Source organism: Ursus maritimus, unplaced genomic scaffold, assembly GCF_017311325.1.
Source record: "Ursus maritimus isolate PB19 unplaced genomic scaffold, ASM1731132v1 scaffold_25, whole genome shotgun sequence".
In the NCBI taxonomy this organism is placed as follows: Eukaryota; Metazoa; Chordata; class Mammalia; order Carnivora; family Ursidae; genus Ursus; species Ursus maritimus.
Genome location: NW_024425008.1, coordinates 7540221 through 7556055, shown reverse-complemented (window position 1 = coordinate 7556055; position 15835 = coordinate 7540221). Strand labels below are relative to the sequence as shown.

Genomic DNA, 15835 nt, shown 5'->3' with positions numbered 1-15835 from the left:
TTGTCCACGCTAGTGGTAGTAGTGTCTTCTAAACTGACTTGTCTTTTTTTCTTTCTTTCAATTATAGGCAGAGTATCTCTTCAAGAACAATCCCGAAATGCAGTGAACCTTTAAAGATCGTGTGTGATATACCTTTGTAGAGTTAGAGATGAAGTTAACATTGTAATTTGAAATTTTGCTTGGAAAAAAAATGTTTTTCCAGTTTTTGGAAAATTCTTTGTTTTCCCCCATAAGCAAATAGTTTATTATTTTTTAATACTTTATAAATTTTTTTTTGCAAATACTTTATTAAGTAGAATATTCTAAAAAGCTGATGGCAATGCTTGACTTCATTAAAGAACTTTATTTGAAAGGTAAGGTGATAAAGTATGTGCATAGTTCATGGGACAAACACTGATCTAATATCTCGTTCTGAGCCAAGTGTTCTGCACACTCGGATTTACAGTAATTTATCACATGAAGAAAATCAGACTATATATTATTGGAACATGTAGGCTAATGACTTTACACAGTTTGCTATTGCCCCAATACCAATGGTGTCAGAAAGAAATGAAAATGGTTTATGCTTTGTTGACTCACACTGAGTCAGTCATTGGTTTCCATTTTTGAGTTCAGGGTCAGTATCTTAAGCAACGAGTCAGAGAAAGAACTGTAAACCTCTTGGTAGAAAAAATCCCATAACAGAAAGAATAATCCTAATAATTGTGATGATTAAAAGTTGCTGAATATGTTCAACAAACTTTACAATATAGGCATAAGCAATCAATTCCTATAGTCTTTTCCAGCTCGAAAAATCCCATCATTTCCAGAATTATACTGAATGAGAAATTACCATGAGTGAGAAATGCATTATTTCTATTTCATCTCTTCAAGTAATGTTAAATCTGAATATAACTGCACTGGTTTTTTTATATTATTATTATGGTAAAATGCATGCAACATAACATTTAACCACCGTGACCATGTTAAAGCGTACAGTCAGTGGCATTAAGCGCCCGCGCGTCTGTGCCATGAAGGGGAGGTGCGTGCAAAAGGACCTCCGACGGCTGAGGAAGCAGGAAGACCAAAGAAAAAGGCTGACAAGTCCAGCTTAACAAGAAACGGTTTATGAAGGAGACTTATGGACAGAAGTGTGTTTCAGGGTAGCCCCAAGACCAGTAGTAGATCCCCAAAAACCCACCCCCCATAAAAGCTGCTTTTATACCCTAGGGGTTGGGAGTCCACCCAATGGGAGAATAGGTGTGTGTCCGGGCGCCTGGGTGGCTCAGTCCATTGAGCATCTGACTTTTGATTTCGGTTCGGGTCATGATCTCAGGGTGGTGAGGCTGAGCTCCACGTCTGGCTCTGCGCTGGGCGTGGAACCTGCTCAAGCTTCTCTCTCTGCCCCCTCCCCCGTTAAAACAACAGTAACAGAAAGAATAGGTGTGCCTCATAGTCCTATTTCCAGGGCAGATCAAGGACCTTCTGCCCTAAGGGTGCACTTAAGGGCGTGGTTAAACAACGGGAAAGAATGTGAGGGAAGGACTGACCTCTAGAAGGCTCTGGGTCACAGAGTTGTTAGCATGTCAGCGGACCGCATTTGCCCAAGATGGCGTCAGTCTGGTTCACACAGGGTTGGATACTCATCACCACTACCTAGTTGTAGAACTTTTCCATCACCCAGACGGAAATCCTGTCCCCTGCACTACCCCTTCAACCCAGCTCCTGGCAACCACTAATCTGCTTCCTGTCTCTTCGGATTTGTTTCTTCTGGATGTTTACATAAACAGAATTGCACAATCTGTGGCCTTTCGTGTCTTCTTTCACTGGCATGTTTTCAAGGGTCATGCTGCAGCGTGTATCGGGGCTTCACTCCTTCTTGTGGCAGACGCAGCACGTGCTGTTTAACCATTCATTCGCTGATGGACAATTTGGGTAGTTTCCCCCTTCTAGATTTTGGGGATACTGCTGCTATGAACATTTGTGTACAAGTTCTTATTTGAACAGCTGGTGACAATTTTAGGGGGGGTGCATACCTAGGAGTGGAGTTGCTATCACATGGTAATTCCATGTGTAACTTGGTGAGGATCCGCCACACGTCTCTGCTGTAGCTGCACCATTTTCCACTCCCGCCAGCAAAGCATGAGGATTCCAATTTCTCTGCATCCTTACTAACGCTTGTTGCTGTGTGTGTGCGCACGCGCGTGGGTGCACGCACCGGTGATGCTAATGGGTCTGAAGTGGTGTCATACTGTGACTAAGCACGTTTTCACATGCTTGCTGGCCGTTTGTATATCTTCGTTGCAGAAATGGACATTCAAGTCCTTTGTTCACTTTGTGTTTGGGTTGTTTGTCTTTTAGCTATTGAACTCTAAGAGTTTTTTTTATATGTTCTGCATGTAAGACCCTGATCAGATCTATGATTTGCATATATTTTCCCCTATTCTGTGGCTTGTCTTTTCACTGTCTTGATGGGTGCCCTTGAATGCAAAAAAGCTCTTAATTTTGATGACATCCAATTTACCTATTTTTTCTTTTGCTTCCCTGCACTGCTGTTGACCCTGTATACTTTAATCAAAAACACTAAGTAAATAAAGAAAACACATATTCAAGTTTGAAGGCATTAGCCTTTATAATAGTTACCTTTCATGCCTTCACAATGGTTTCATTTCATGACCTTGCTTCTTAGTTCACTGAGAAAACCCAAGCAATCAAAGAGCCATTCTGTCCTACTGCGAGCTAGCTCTGTTTCCCTTCTGTGCTCCCATCTCAGACCAACTCCTGACTTGTGCCCCGGATGCCATCCCATCTCGCATCATCAGATACTGCTCCTAGGTCTGTCTCTTCTCTCTCATAGCCTCCATTTCTCCTCCTCTTCTGGATCATCGCCCTTTGCTTCCAACTTAATATACTAGCTGCTACGCTTCAAAACAAAACAAGACAAAAATGGATTAAAATGCAAAAACCTTCCTAGACCTCTGCATCCTCCTCCAGCCATGGCCCCAATATCCTGTTCCTCTTTAGATCAAGGTTACCAGTGACCTCCAAATCCAGCTGTGAAGCCTTGGTCCTCATCTTGCTTGACCTCTGTGAGCGTTTTATCATTTCCTCCTTGAAACCCTGTCTTCCCTCCACCTGAATGTCTAAAGCATGGCCAATCCAATTCCTAATCACACTCACCTCTCCCCTCTACTGCTCCTCCCCCAGGCCCCCATCTCAGGGATTGGCAGTTCCATCCTTCCGGCTGCTCAGGCCCCAAACCTGGTGTCACCTTTGACTCTTTTTTTCCTTATCCATATTCAGTGCACCTGTGCAGCATACTGGCCCAACTTTTGCAACATATGCCCAGTTTGCCTGCTTCTCACCCCTCCAACACTACTGTCCTGGCCCAAGATATCACCATCTCCCACCTGGATTGCTGCTGTCACCTGTCCCTGGGCTGCTCCTTCCTGTGACTGCTCTCAACATATCAGCAGGGGGATCTTTTTCAAACAGATGTCAGATCCCCTCAAAGCCCTCCAAGGTCTTGCCATCTCATGTAGGATGGAAGGCAAAGTCCTGACCTCGCCAATGAGGCCCAATATAGTCTGACCCCTCATGACCTCACTGCCCCCTCACTTCGCTCTTCGTTGCCAAGTGCAGTCTGCTTTGGGGCCTTTGCCTGGAATCCTCAGCCCACACATATGCCTGTGGCTCACTCCCACTTCATCCTTGGTTTGGATCAAATATCATGTCCTCAGAGGGGCCTCCTCAGATCATCCTCTTGATGACATCCCACTCTGTTCCTCTTCTCTGCTTGCACGGACATCATTTTATAAGCCTATGTGTTTATTGTTTCCCCCACTAACGTATAAGCTCCCCAGAGGTGGGGATTTTGCTTTTTTCTGTATCTCTACAGATGAAAAGGGTACACAGCACATGGTAGAGATGTAATAAATATTAGTGAATGAAAGCTATTTAGCTGAAATTTTGTTATATACTTATTTTGTATATAACTAATTCAGATCTCCAGTCCTTTGACGAAGTCCATAACACACATTTCCATAGGCCGTGATGGGATACTTGAGTAACTCTGAGGATCACTAAGAGGCTTCACTGAGTGGCACTGATTTTGGCGAATTCACTATAGTGTCTAGCCCTCAGCCATGCAAGTTAAGACGAGTGATCTCAGCCATGTCTTAGTTCAGGCAGGACCCTGAGATGCTGGCTTGTCTTAACCAATCTCCTAGGAGACCAGGCGAGAAGAGAGAGTACGGATTGGACTTACAATGAGACACATAATTGTTGAGTGGGAGGATACTTGCACCCATTTCACCAGCACATTCTCTCCCTCGAAGCAGGTTATCTGAGTAGCGGATGATCACAAGTGCTTGGGGAATGTAAAACCGGGACAAGGCATTGTCTTCCACTAGCTTGATGTCTCCACCCCCAGCATACCTGTCCTGTGGTCTGGTTCTTCCTCACAAGGTGCACTTGCCTAGACATTTGGATGCGCAGTGAGTTTTTACCTCCATGACTTCCCTTGACACATTCTTCTCTTCAGAGATATTGATATATTCATTCTTCCAGGTCTTAGGTTAGGAGGCACTCTCTTTAAGGTGACTTTTCATTTTTCTGGTTTGACTCATTGTCACTTTAGAATTAAGGTCTCTGAAGGCAATTTCCCCCTAACATCTAAGCAGGTCAGCTTGTCACTGCTAAGCATCCCTCTATAGAACTATAATTTGGATGGACATATTATATATACTATAGTTTGGATAGATATATTCTTATATTACTTAAAAGAGCTGGTTTCATTTATAATAAAATACCTAGCTACAGTCTAAAAAAGATGTGTAAAACCTCTACATGGAAAATTATAAAGCGGGGCGCCTGGGTGGCTCAGTCATTAAGCGTCTGCCTTTGGGTCAGGGCGTGATCCCGGCGTTCTGGGATCGAGCCCCACATCAGGCTCCTCTGCTATGAGCCTGCTTCTTCCTCTCCCACTCCCCCTGCTTGTGTTCCCTCTCTCGCTGGCTGTCTCTCTCTCTGTCAAATAAATAAATAAAATCTTTTAAAAAAATGAAAATTATAAAGCACTGCTGATAGTAATTAAAAATGAAATGGAGGGATAAACTATATTAATGGCTTGTAAAGCTCAATATTGTTAATAATTCAATTCTTTCCCCCAAGTAATGATCTGTAGAGTCAATGCAATCCTAATCAAAATTCCAGTGTTTCCTTTCTCCCCTTTTTTTGGTGGGAAGTGATCATCTGATTCAGAAATGTATATGGTAATGCAGAAGAACCTAGGATAATCTTAAGGAACAACAACAAACCTGAACGACTTCACTCTCCAGACAGCAAGACTTATTATAAAGCCACAGTAATTAAGATCAATGGAAAATAAGGAGTCCAGAAACAGATCTACACATTAATAAATCACCTGATTTACAACAAATTCACCTTTGCAGTTCAATGGGGGAAAGTATGGTTTTTTCAATAAATGGTGCAGGTCACGCTGGAGAGTCATACATTAAAACAACCAAAAAACCAATCCTCCCAAAACCCCCCCAAACCCAAAAAACCCAAACGCTTGACCTCTAACTCACACTATACACAAAATTATTTTAAAATGGATCGCAGACTTAAAGAGGAAAGTCAAAACAATAAAGCTTCTAGAATAGAGTAAAAAGTAAGAGGAATTCTTCATAACCCAGGGATGGGCAAAGATTTCTCAGGGTAACATTAAAAGAGTAAAAAGTCAGGGGGCACTTGGGTGCCTCAGTTGGTGAAGCATCTGCCTTCAGCCTGGGTCATGATCCCGGAGTCCTCGAATTGAGCCTTGCATTGGGTACCCTGCTCAGCGGGGAGTCTGCTTATTCCTCTCCCTCTTCCCCTCCCCCCAGCTCATGCTGTCTCTCTTTCTTTCTCTCTCAAATAAATAAAGAAATACATAAATAAAATCTTAAAAAAAAAAAAAAGCCAGGACACCTGACTGGCTCAGTCCAAAGAGCGTGTGACTCTTGATCCTGGGTTCATGAGTTTGAGCCCCATGTTGCATGTAGAGATTACTTAAATAAATATCTTTTACAAAGAGTAAAAAGCCAAGCTTCAGAATTGGGAAGATATTTATGATGGATGTACAGAGATATGCACAGATATGAAGTAGGTAAATGACAGAGGACTTGTACTCAGAACATGCTAAAAATTCCTTCAAGTCAGTAAGACTGACAATCCCAATTTTTAAATTTTTTTTATTGACAATCCAATTTAAAAATAGGAAGAAGACTTGAGAAACCACTTCATAAAAGAGGATATCCAAATGAACAGTCAGCATATTAACAAGTGCTCAAAGGCAGTAATCATCAGAGAAATGCAAATGAAGACGTAGGGGAATTCCAGCATGATGCTGGCAGATGGCTGAAATTAAATGGGACAGTTGACATCAAGTGCTGGGGAGGACGTGGAGCAACTGGAACACACATATATTGCTGGTGGGACTACAGATTGGTACTATCCCTGCGAAAACCTTTGGGAGTACTTACTAAAGCTAAGTATGGGTATACACATGATCCAGCAATTCCACTATATACACTAGAGGGATGAGTGTTTATGTCTACAAAAAGGCATGTACAAGACTATTTAAGCAACATTACTCATAAAAGCCCCGAACTGGGAAAAACCCCAAATGTCCATCAATAGGAGAAAGATATACTGTGATATTTACAATAGGAGAAAGTTATGGTGAAAGTACAGAATAGTACACAGCAGTGAAAATGAACTGTCACTCCCTCAACAAAGTCTTACAGACATACTGTTGAGTGAAAGAAGTTACATACAAGGGTGCATAGTGTATGATTCCATGTGTATGAAGTTGAAAAAAGAGATATAACTAGTCCATAGTGATAGAGGTCAAAATAGGGGTTATATGGCAGTGGTGGTGGTGGTGGTAATGACAGAAGGTTATTCACTGGGAGGGAGTCTGCTGGGGTACTGAACGTTTTCTCTATCTTGATTCAAGTACTAGTTACATGAGAGTGTGCACAGGATAAAAATCCATACATATCAAAAGGCAGTGTTATGGAGGGGTAAGCACAAAGGCCTTCATGCTTGTACACGTTACTGTATGACTGTACTTTAATGATCTTTCAAGGGAACCCTGGGTGGCTCAGATAGTTAAGCATCTGCCTTCAGCTCAGGTTACGATCCCAGGGTCCTGGGATCCCAGGTTTCTTCTCCCTCTGCCTGCCATTCCCCCTGTTTGTGCTCTTTCTCTCTTTCTGACAAATAAATAAAATCTTAAAAAAAAAATCTTTTAAAAAGGAACTGGTATTCTACCTTTATTTTTTTTTTTATTTATTTTTTTTAAAGATTTTATTTATTTATTTGACAGAGATAGAGACAGCCAGCGAGAGAGGGAACACAAGCAGGGGGAGTGGGAGAGGAAGAAGCAGGCTCATAGCGGAGGAGCCTGATGTGGGGCTCGATCCCATAACGCCGGGATCACGCCCTGAGCCGAAGGCAGACGCTTAACCGCTGTGCCACCCAGGCGCCCCGGTATTCTACCTTTAAAAAATGAAATATACCATGTACCATAAACTAAAAACAAAACAAAAAGCTAAAAACAAAACAAAACAAAAGAGCTCCTTAAAATGCAGACCTGTTCATAGCCATGGAGTTCCTTAGAGGTACTTCAGGAAGGAAAAATACCATTTGAATTCCCATTAAGAAAAATTAGTCTTTTATGTTAAAAAAACTGAAATTAATCAAAATGCCATTCAAATTCTTTATTTAGAGTGTTTTTGGGTATGACACATTAGGTGTTATGTACAAAGTCGGTTTAGTTGAGAAGGAAGGCAGACTCTGAGATGGCCCCCAGTAATCTGTCTGATAGTGTTCATGCCTTTGCGTACTCTCTTTCCTTTGAGTGTGGGTGGAACCCATGATCTGCTTCTATCCAATGGAATCCAGCAAATCTTAGGGTACCTAAGACTGTATGAGATCATGCTAGCAGAATCTTTTGCCTTCTCAGCTTACATGCTTTGATGAAGCAAGCTGCTCTGTTGGAGAGACCCACATGGCTAAGAACTGAGAGGGCCCTTAGCAAGCAGCCAGCAAGACACTGATACCTTCAATCCAACAGCTCTGAAGACCTGAATCTTGCCAACAAACGTGTGTGGAAGTCCTTCCACAGTTGAGCCTTCAGAAGAGACTCCCTCCCTAGCCCACCATGAATGTATCCTTGTTCGAGACCCTAAATCAGAGGACCCAGCTAAGCCATGTCCAAATTCCTGACCCCCAGAAAATGTTCGATAATGTGGGTTTTTTTTGTTGTTTTTTGAAATGTGTTTTAAATAGTTTGAAATTTGTGGCAAATTGTTACACAGCACTAAATAACTAGTATCACTGAATATGCATCATTACTTTCTAGGAGTTCAAAATCCTGAGATGATCATTATTATGGACTGAATATTTGAATGTCCCAAAATTCATATGTTGAAGTACTAACCCCCTCCATGTGACTGTATTTGGAGATGGGGCCTCTAAGGAAGTAATTAAGGTCAAGTGCAGTCTTAAGGGCGGGGCCATGATCCAGTAGGATTAGTCTCCTTAGAAGAGACACCAGAGAGCTTGTTCTCTCTCTCTCTCTCTCCCTCTTCTTCCCCTCCCTCCCATCACCTCTCTTTCACTCCCCTTTCCCACCATGGGAGCACAGTAAAAAAGCTGCCATCTACAAGCCAGGACGAGTGTCCTCACCAGAAGCTGGCCATGCTGGCACCTTGATCTTGGACTTCCCAGCCTCCAGAACTGTGAGACATACATTTCTATTGTTTAAGCCACTAATTCTGTAGTATTTTGTTATGGCAGCTCATGCTAAGATAATTACCAACTGTTTTTGTTTTTTTTAGCCAGATTAATTACAGAATTGAAAATAATTGAATGGAAAAAATAATTGAATGGAAATACTGAGCAAGTCTAAGTTGTCTTTAAAGAATCAGAAACAACTTAATTCTTAAGTACCAGTACGTGCCCAGCATGATTTTGTGCGTTGGGCTTAGACTAGTTTGAACAATACAGTTAGGGTTTCTATCTTCATGCTAAGCCATGTCCAAATTCCTGACCCCCAGAAAATGTTCAATGCAGACCTGTTCATAGCCATGGAGTTCCTTAGAGGTACTTCAGGAAAGAAAAATACCATTTGAATTCCCATTAAGAAAAATTAGTCTTTTATGTTAAAAAAAACTGAAATTAATCAAAATGCCATTCAAATTCTTTATTTAGAGTGTTTTTGGGTATGACATTAGGTGTTATGTACAAAGTCGGTTTTAGTAAGGATGACAGAATAAATAAAAAAAAATCAGTGAGGCAGTTCTGGTTATATGATAAGGATTATAATGCAGGTAAACAGTTTAGATAAGGTGGTCTGGGAAGGCTTCTGGGAGGCAGTGACATCTGAGCTTTGACAGGCTGAGAACAAAACAGCCATGGGAAGGGCTAGGGCAGCAGTGCAGAGGGGGACAAGCATGGAGGCTCTGAGGTAGCGAAGAGCTGAGCATGTTTTTGTTTGTTTGTGTTTTAAGATTTTATTTATTTGAGAGAGAAAGAGAGCACGAGCAGGGGGGAAGGGAGAAGCAGGCTCCCTGTCGGGCTCGATCCCAGGACCCTGGGATCATGACCTGAGACAAAGGCAGACGCTTAACCGACTGAGTTTCCCAGGAGCTCCTCGGATCCTGGCGTTCTGGGATCGAGCCCCACATCAGGCTCCTCCGCTGGGAGCCTGCTTCTTCCTCTCCCACTCCCCCTGCTTGTGTTCCCTCTCTCGCTGGCCGTCTCTCTGTCAAATAAATAAATAAAATCTTAAAAAAAAAAAAAAAGAATAAAGGCCAGTAGGGTGAAGCACAGGGAAGAAGGGCCAAAGTTTGAGATGAGGTTAGAGGGAAAAATCAAGAGCCAGGTCACCCAAGGCCCTGTAAGCCACTCTCAAATTTGGTTTTATTCTAAAAGCAATGGGAAGCCATTAAACTGGTCTTGTTAGAGAGCGTGATAAAATCTGAGTTATGTTTTCAAAGTCCACCTGCTGGACAGAGGATGAATGAAGGAAAGCACAAATGGAAGTAGGAGAAGAGCACGGAGGCTGGCCCAACCACCCAAGCTAGACAAGACAGTGGCTGAGACCAGGGTGGTACAGAGGACAAGAAGGGGGTGATTTCTGATGGATTGTGGGGGTGCAGCTGACAGGAGTTGACGATGGTTTGTCTATGAGTAGCGAAAGATAGGAAGGAATTGATGAGACTGACTTGCTGGTTTGGCTTCAGCTGGAAGCCCTTTGTGCTGCCGACCGAAAGGCAGAGACTAGTGGAGGCACAGGTTTGAGCCACTTCTCATCAACATGCTATTGAAGTTCTCCCTTTTGTGCAAATGGTAGTAGACACATTCCTTTCTTTTCTTTTTAAAATATTTTACTTACTTATTTGAGAGGTGGGGGGAGAGCACAGAGGGAGAAGCAGACTCTCCGTTGAGCAGAGGGCCCGATGTGGGGCTTGATCCCAGGAACCTGAGATCATAACCTGAGCTGAAGGCAGACGCTTAACCGACCGAGCCACCCAGACACCCCTAGTAGACATATTCTTTAAAACATAAACTAATAAACATCTAAAGGGAATTTAAAGAATTTAAAGAAAAGATAGCTCCAGGGTACTCATTAGATGAAAGTGCTTATGCTACCTTTTTTTACTTAAGGGATTCATAAATCTGGTTAATCCTAGTTAAAAAGGTTTTTTTCCCCAAATTTTTATTTAAATTCTAGTTAGTTAACATATAGTGTAATATTGGTTTTAGGAGCAGAATTTAGTGATTCATCACATACATGCAACACCCAGCGTTCAACACAAGGGCCCTCCTTAATCCCCATCACCTATTTGGCACATCCCCCAACCACCTCCCCTCCATCAACCTTGTTTGTTCTCTATAGTTAGGTCTCTTGTGTCGGTTAAAAAAATTTTAAAACGTGGGGCGCCTGGGTGGCACAGCGGTTAAGCGCCTCCTTCGGCTCAGGGCGTGATCCCAGCGTTATGGGATCGAGCCCCACATCAGGCTCTTCTGCTATGAGCCTGCTTCTTCCTCTCCCACTCCCCCTGCTTGTGTTCCCTCTCTCGCTGGCTGTCTCTATCTCTGTCAAATAAATAAATAAAATCTTAAAAAAAAAAATTTTTAAAACGTATGCATCATTAGTCATCAAATGAATCAGCGTAGTTTATTATTGGGATAAAAATCTCCATATCAACATAGTATCTCCAATTATCACCTCATAAATGACACTGAAACACAATCTAGCTAATTCAGTACGTGAAGAGGTTCTGTTCTCATAAACATTTCTGTTCATTTCTTAAATTTGAATGCACTGTGGACCTATGAGAACCAGCTTAGGAATTCTTGCCCCCTACTCATGACATTGTACTGTAGAAAATGCAATCTGAATGCAATACCAGTAGCAAAGGTCTTCCCCCATGTCCGCAGTCAGTAGAACACAGGCGCTGTGGTAGGGTGAGGGCTGCGGGAATGGGACAGCAGCTGGGGGGAGTGGGCAGGGCTCTGAGGATGAGCAAGGCAAGGCTGACAATAGGGATCCTGTCTTAACCAGTACTTTGGTCACTGGCTTTATCTTACGCGCTCCCCTTTCATTGGCTCAAGTTATATCCTTAAGAGGATGCTAAACATTGGTGATCCCTGAGCACCTAGCTCATTACGCACTCGTGAAGTTTGGGTTGGATTATACTGTAGTTACCAGGTGTACGGAGGGCCCTTCCTTCTGTGAACTGAAACATGACTCCAAGATACAAGTCTTGCTTTCAGAGTTTAAAATCTCTATCTCCAGGGGTGCCTGGGGCGGGGCTCAGTTAGGTGTCTGCCTGCACTTCAGGTCATGATCCAAGGGTCCTGGGATCGAGTCCTGCATCAGGCTCCTTGCTCAGTGGGGAGCCTGCCTCTCCCTCTGCCTGCTGCTCCCCCTGCTTGTGCGCTCTCTCTCTGACAAATAAATAAAATCTTAAAAAAAAAACAACTCTATCTCCAGCCCTGACTTCTCAGCTCCTGAAACATGTTTTCAGTCACCTCATAGACATTTCTAAGGGTCCCACAGGCATTTCAAAAAACCCACCAAATGACTCTCATGACCTCATCCACTCACCCAGTTAGTTATCCTCCTGTTTCCTGGTAGCTCCCTCCACTCTGCCACCCTCCCTAGAACCTTTGAAATCCTGTCTTCTTCCTCTCCCTCTCCTCACATTCAGGATTAACTACATCTCCTAAATCTCTCAGAAATCAGCCCCTTCTTTATTCCAAACATCATCATCTCTTACCTGAACCACAGTAAGAGCTAACCTACCCTCCAGCTTCAAAAGCTCTCCCAGCTCAAATTCGTTCCCTACCCTTTGAGTGATCTTTCCTGAAAACGTAAATGTAATCTCATCACTGCTGTCAAACTTTCGACAGTTCCTCCATTCATTAAAAAATAAAATAAAATAAAATAAAATCTGAATCTTTAAACAGCTCCGGGTCTCGAAGGCCAGTCCTCTGAAGGGAGGCCTTGTTTGACCACCTTACCTAAAGTGGACCCCCTGCCCCCGTAATTCTATTATCTAGTTTATTTTATTCATGGTTCTTTTTTTTTTTTTTAAAGATTTTATTTATTTATTCGACAGAGATAGAGACAGCCAGCGAGAGAGGGAACACAAGCAGGGGGAGTGGGAGAGGAAGAAGCAGGCTCATAGAGGAAGAAGCAGGCTCATAGCGGAGGAGCCCGATGTGGGGCTCGATCCCAGAACACCGGGATCACGCCCTGAGCCGAAGGCAGACGCTTAACCGCTGTGCCACCCAGGCGCCCCTTATTCATGGTTCTTAATTCCCTTGTCTGTTCATGGGTTCATTATTTGCCCCCCGCTTCCCAAGAATGTAGTCTAACTGGGTCAGGGATCTTGACCATTTTTCATAGTGGAAAGCGCCCTCCCAACTTAGCACAGGGACGGTGCGCGGCAGGCGCACATTCTGCTGGACAAAGGCCCCTCATTATCTGCCCCTCACTCCTCCGCAGCTTCATTCCCACCATGTGTCTGTGGTCTAGTTACTTCAAAAGTCCCCCTGTCTCCAAATAAACTTTAAATTATTTGTACTTTCCTTCATTTTGAAAAGTTGTTTCCTTTTATGCCCTTCTCCTCCTGTCCCCTTACTAAATCCTAACTTTTCTGTCAGTGTATTTTTTTTATTGTTAAGCTTTTTTTAATTAAAAAAATTTTTTTATTGATGTGTAGTTGACATACAGTGTTACATTAGTTTCAGGTATACGACATAGAGATTTGACATCAGGACATTCCTATTTTTTTTTTTTTTTAAGATTTTACTTATCTATTTGAGAGACTGAGAGAGTGACAGAAAGCATGAGTGGGAGGAGAGGGAGAAGCAGGCTCCCCACTGAGCAGGATGCGGGACTTGATCCCAGGACCCTGGACCCGGTGATCACAACCTCAGGTGGAGGCAGACACCCAAACAACTGAGCCACCCAGGTTGCCCTATGAGGACATTTCTAAAGTCACCTTGGGAAGTCTACCTTGATTCCACCAACAAGTATACTTCCTTCTGTCTTTAGCAAGTAACACCGCATCTAGCACATTCTAGGTACTAAATAAATATTTGTTAATTGTGCTATCTAGCTGCCTCATTATAGAGAAGGCTGTGGAGCAGCTGGAGACTGAAAGCACAGAGGTTTCATGACCCTGTCTCCTTCACTGCCTTTTGACATGCCAGGCAGAGGACAGCCATGAGCTCAAGAAGTTCCCATTCTTTAATTTTTTTTTTTAAAGATTTTATTTATTTATTCGACAGAGACAGAGACAGCCAGCAAGAGAGGGAACACAAGCAGAGGGAGTGGGAGAGGAAGAGGCAGGCTCATAGCGGAGGAGCCTGATGTGGGGCTCGATCCCATAACGCCCTGAGCCAAAGGCAGACGCTTAACCGCTGTGCCACCCAGGCGCCCCCATTCTTTAATTCTTAGCATACATCATCAGTGCCTAGCTTTATGAGCAAATTTTAAGACCACAGCCTTAATGTATTTTATTGATTTCTCTGGATCTCAGATTTTCAAACTTTTAAGGGCAGGTCTGCTACTGGGCCCCCAACCAAAACCCCTTGATGACAAAACGGTAGGGGAACAAGCAGAAGAATTGAGATTCAAGGACAAGTCAGTCTCCCAATCAGCGCTGTTCAACAGAAATAAGGGCCATGTGTATAATTTAACATTTTCGAGTGGCCACATTTTAAAAGGAAACAGATGAAATTAACTTTCATGAATTTTTTTATATATCCAAAATACTATTTCAGCATGTAACGAATATAAAACACATCGGTTAGGTATCTCATTCTTTTATTCCTACTAAGATCTCTGAAATCTTATTTTGCACTTACAGTACATCTTAAATGGACTAGCTTCATTTCAAGTGCTCAAAAGTCACATGTGACAAATGGCTATAGTCCTGGACAATGCAGGTTTAGGTCCTGTGCTTCTCCTACTGAGCCTTTAGTCCTAGACCGCTTGTCCTACTAGATGTTCTGTGAAAACAGGTTAAGTCCTTTGCCAAATTTCGAGGTTATACAAGTCCATATTAATCTACTTAAATAATTTAGAACTTCATCCCTTCCGTATTTAATTCCTTCTAGCCCCTCCATAAACCTTCTGTGTGACGCTTTAGAACGCGTTCTAATTAGCAGAGGGAAGGAGTGCATTTAAGAGTCGGGCTCAGGCACTCTTCCTCCAGTTTTTGCTGGGGGGTGGGGAGTCCACTCCTAGGTCCCACCCCAGGGACAGATCGGGCTGCAAAACACAGTCTTTGCTAAAATCCCAATGGTTACTGCCATCGATCCTTCTACTTAAGTGCAGCTTTACCAGGAAGTTCCTGCTAGTAAAATCAGCTCGTGTTCCAGAACTCGCTGTCATCACAGTGCCGCCCCGCAAATATATTCATTCAACAAACACTTCTTGAGCGCCTGCGTACACACTTTGGTGGAAAAATCAGCGGAAAGCCAGAGACGGGGGACCTCAGTCTAACAGGAGAGGGGGAGTCCCAATAACCAGCCCGTACTAAGCACTCCTGCATCAACCAACACATGCAGCAGTCGACAGGATCCCGGGGAGCAGGTCTTACTCTCACTTCGCAGAGCAGCAGGAAGACGCCGAGCAACTTGCGACCACACAAGGCACCGACCCGAGCAGCCGCGTCCTAAGCCCGGCACTCGGGCGGCTCACCCGGCACACATGGGTGCCTCGGTCCCCGCCGAACGCCGCCACGGACGCCGTTCGAGGGGAAGCGCGGCCGCCGCGACCTCGGGGGGCGAGAGCGGCGGCGCATTGTGAGGTGCCGCGTGGTGCTCATCGGCGACAGGAGAGTCCCCGCTCGAGGAACGGCCAGCCACCCGGAGCCTCCCGCACCTCTCCCAGCCGACACCGGACACCCACCGTGGAAGTGCGAAGGCGTTGGGGCGGAAATTGCCCGACCGTCGGCCGCCTCACGAACTACCGTTCCCGTGAGGCTGCGCGGCGCTGGGCGGCTTTTGCGCAGGCGCGCGCACGGCGTGCGTGGCGGCGTCAGCAGTTCTAGAACGTTGCTGTGGTAGCGCTCGGGCGCCATGTTAGGACGAAGGGGAAGGAGGAGAAGCGCTTAAAGCGGCGGGAGCGGTGCGGGAGTGGGGTTGGACCCAGGGCTGAGGCAGGCCCCCCCCTCCCTCCCGCCTCAGTGGATCATGCCCAGGGCGGCAGCGGCGGCGGTTGCGGGGGGGAAGTGACTGGGCGGTGCCGGCGCAGGAGACGATGCCGTTGTAAGTGATT

General features: G+C 44.3%; 2 protein-coding genes and 1 long non-coding RNA gene across 4 annotated transcripts in view; all 3 read left to right on the top strand.

Moving 5' to 3' along the window:
- The window catches only part of AK7 (adenylate kinase 7), a 56871-nt gene extending 55095 nt beyond the window's left edge, over positions 1-1776 (top strand). For both annotated transcript variants that reach the window (XM_008697939.2, XM_008697946.2), the window contains one exon: positions 68-1776. In XM_008697939.2, the coding sequence (XP_008696161.1) occupies positions 68-106 (39 nt within the window). In that variant the 3' untranslated portion in view covers positions 107-1776. The remainder of the gene's footprint in view (positions 1-67) is intronic.
- A 2307-nt stretch (positions 1777-4083) lies between these two features.
- On the top strand, positions 4084-8374 carry LOC121105208. The gene is made up of 2 exons (XR_005837627.1): positions 4084-4475; positions 7994-8374. It is a non-coding gene; the product is annotated as an uncharacterized LOC121105208 (long non-coding RNA).
- A 7259-nt stretch (positions 8375-15633) lies between these two features.
- The window catches only part of PAPOLA (poly(A) polymerase alpha), a 58887-nt gene continuing 58685 nt past the window's right edge, over positions 15634-15835 (top strand). The window contains exon 1 of the mRNA XM_040641458.1: positions 15634-15825. Coding sequence (XP_040497392.1) covers positions 15818-15825 — 8 coding nt within the window. The 5' untranslated portion in view covers positions 15634-15817. The remainder of the gene's footprint in view (positions 15826-15835) is intronic.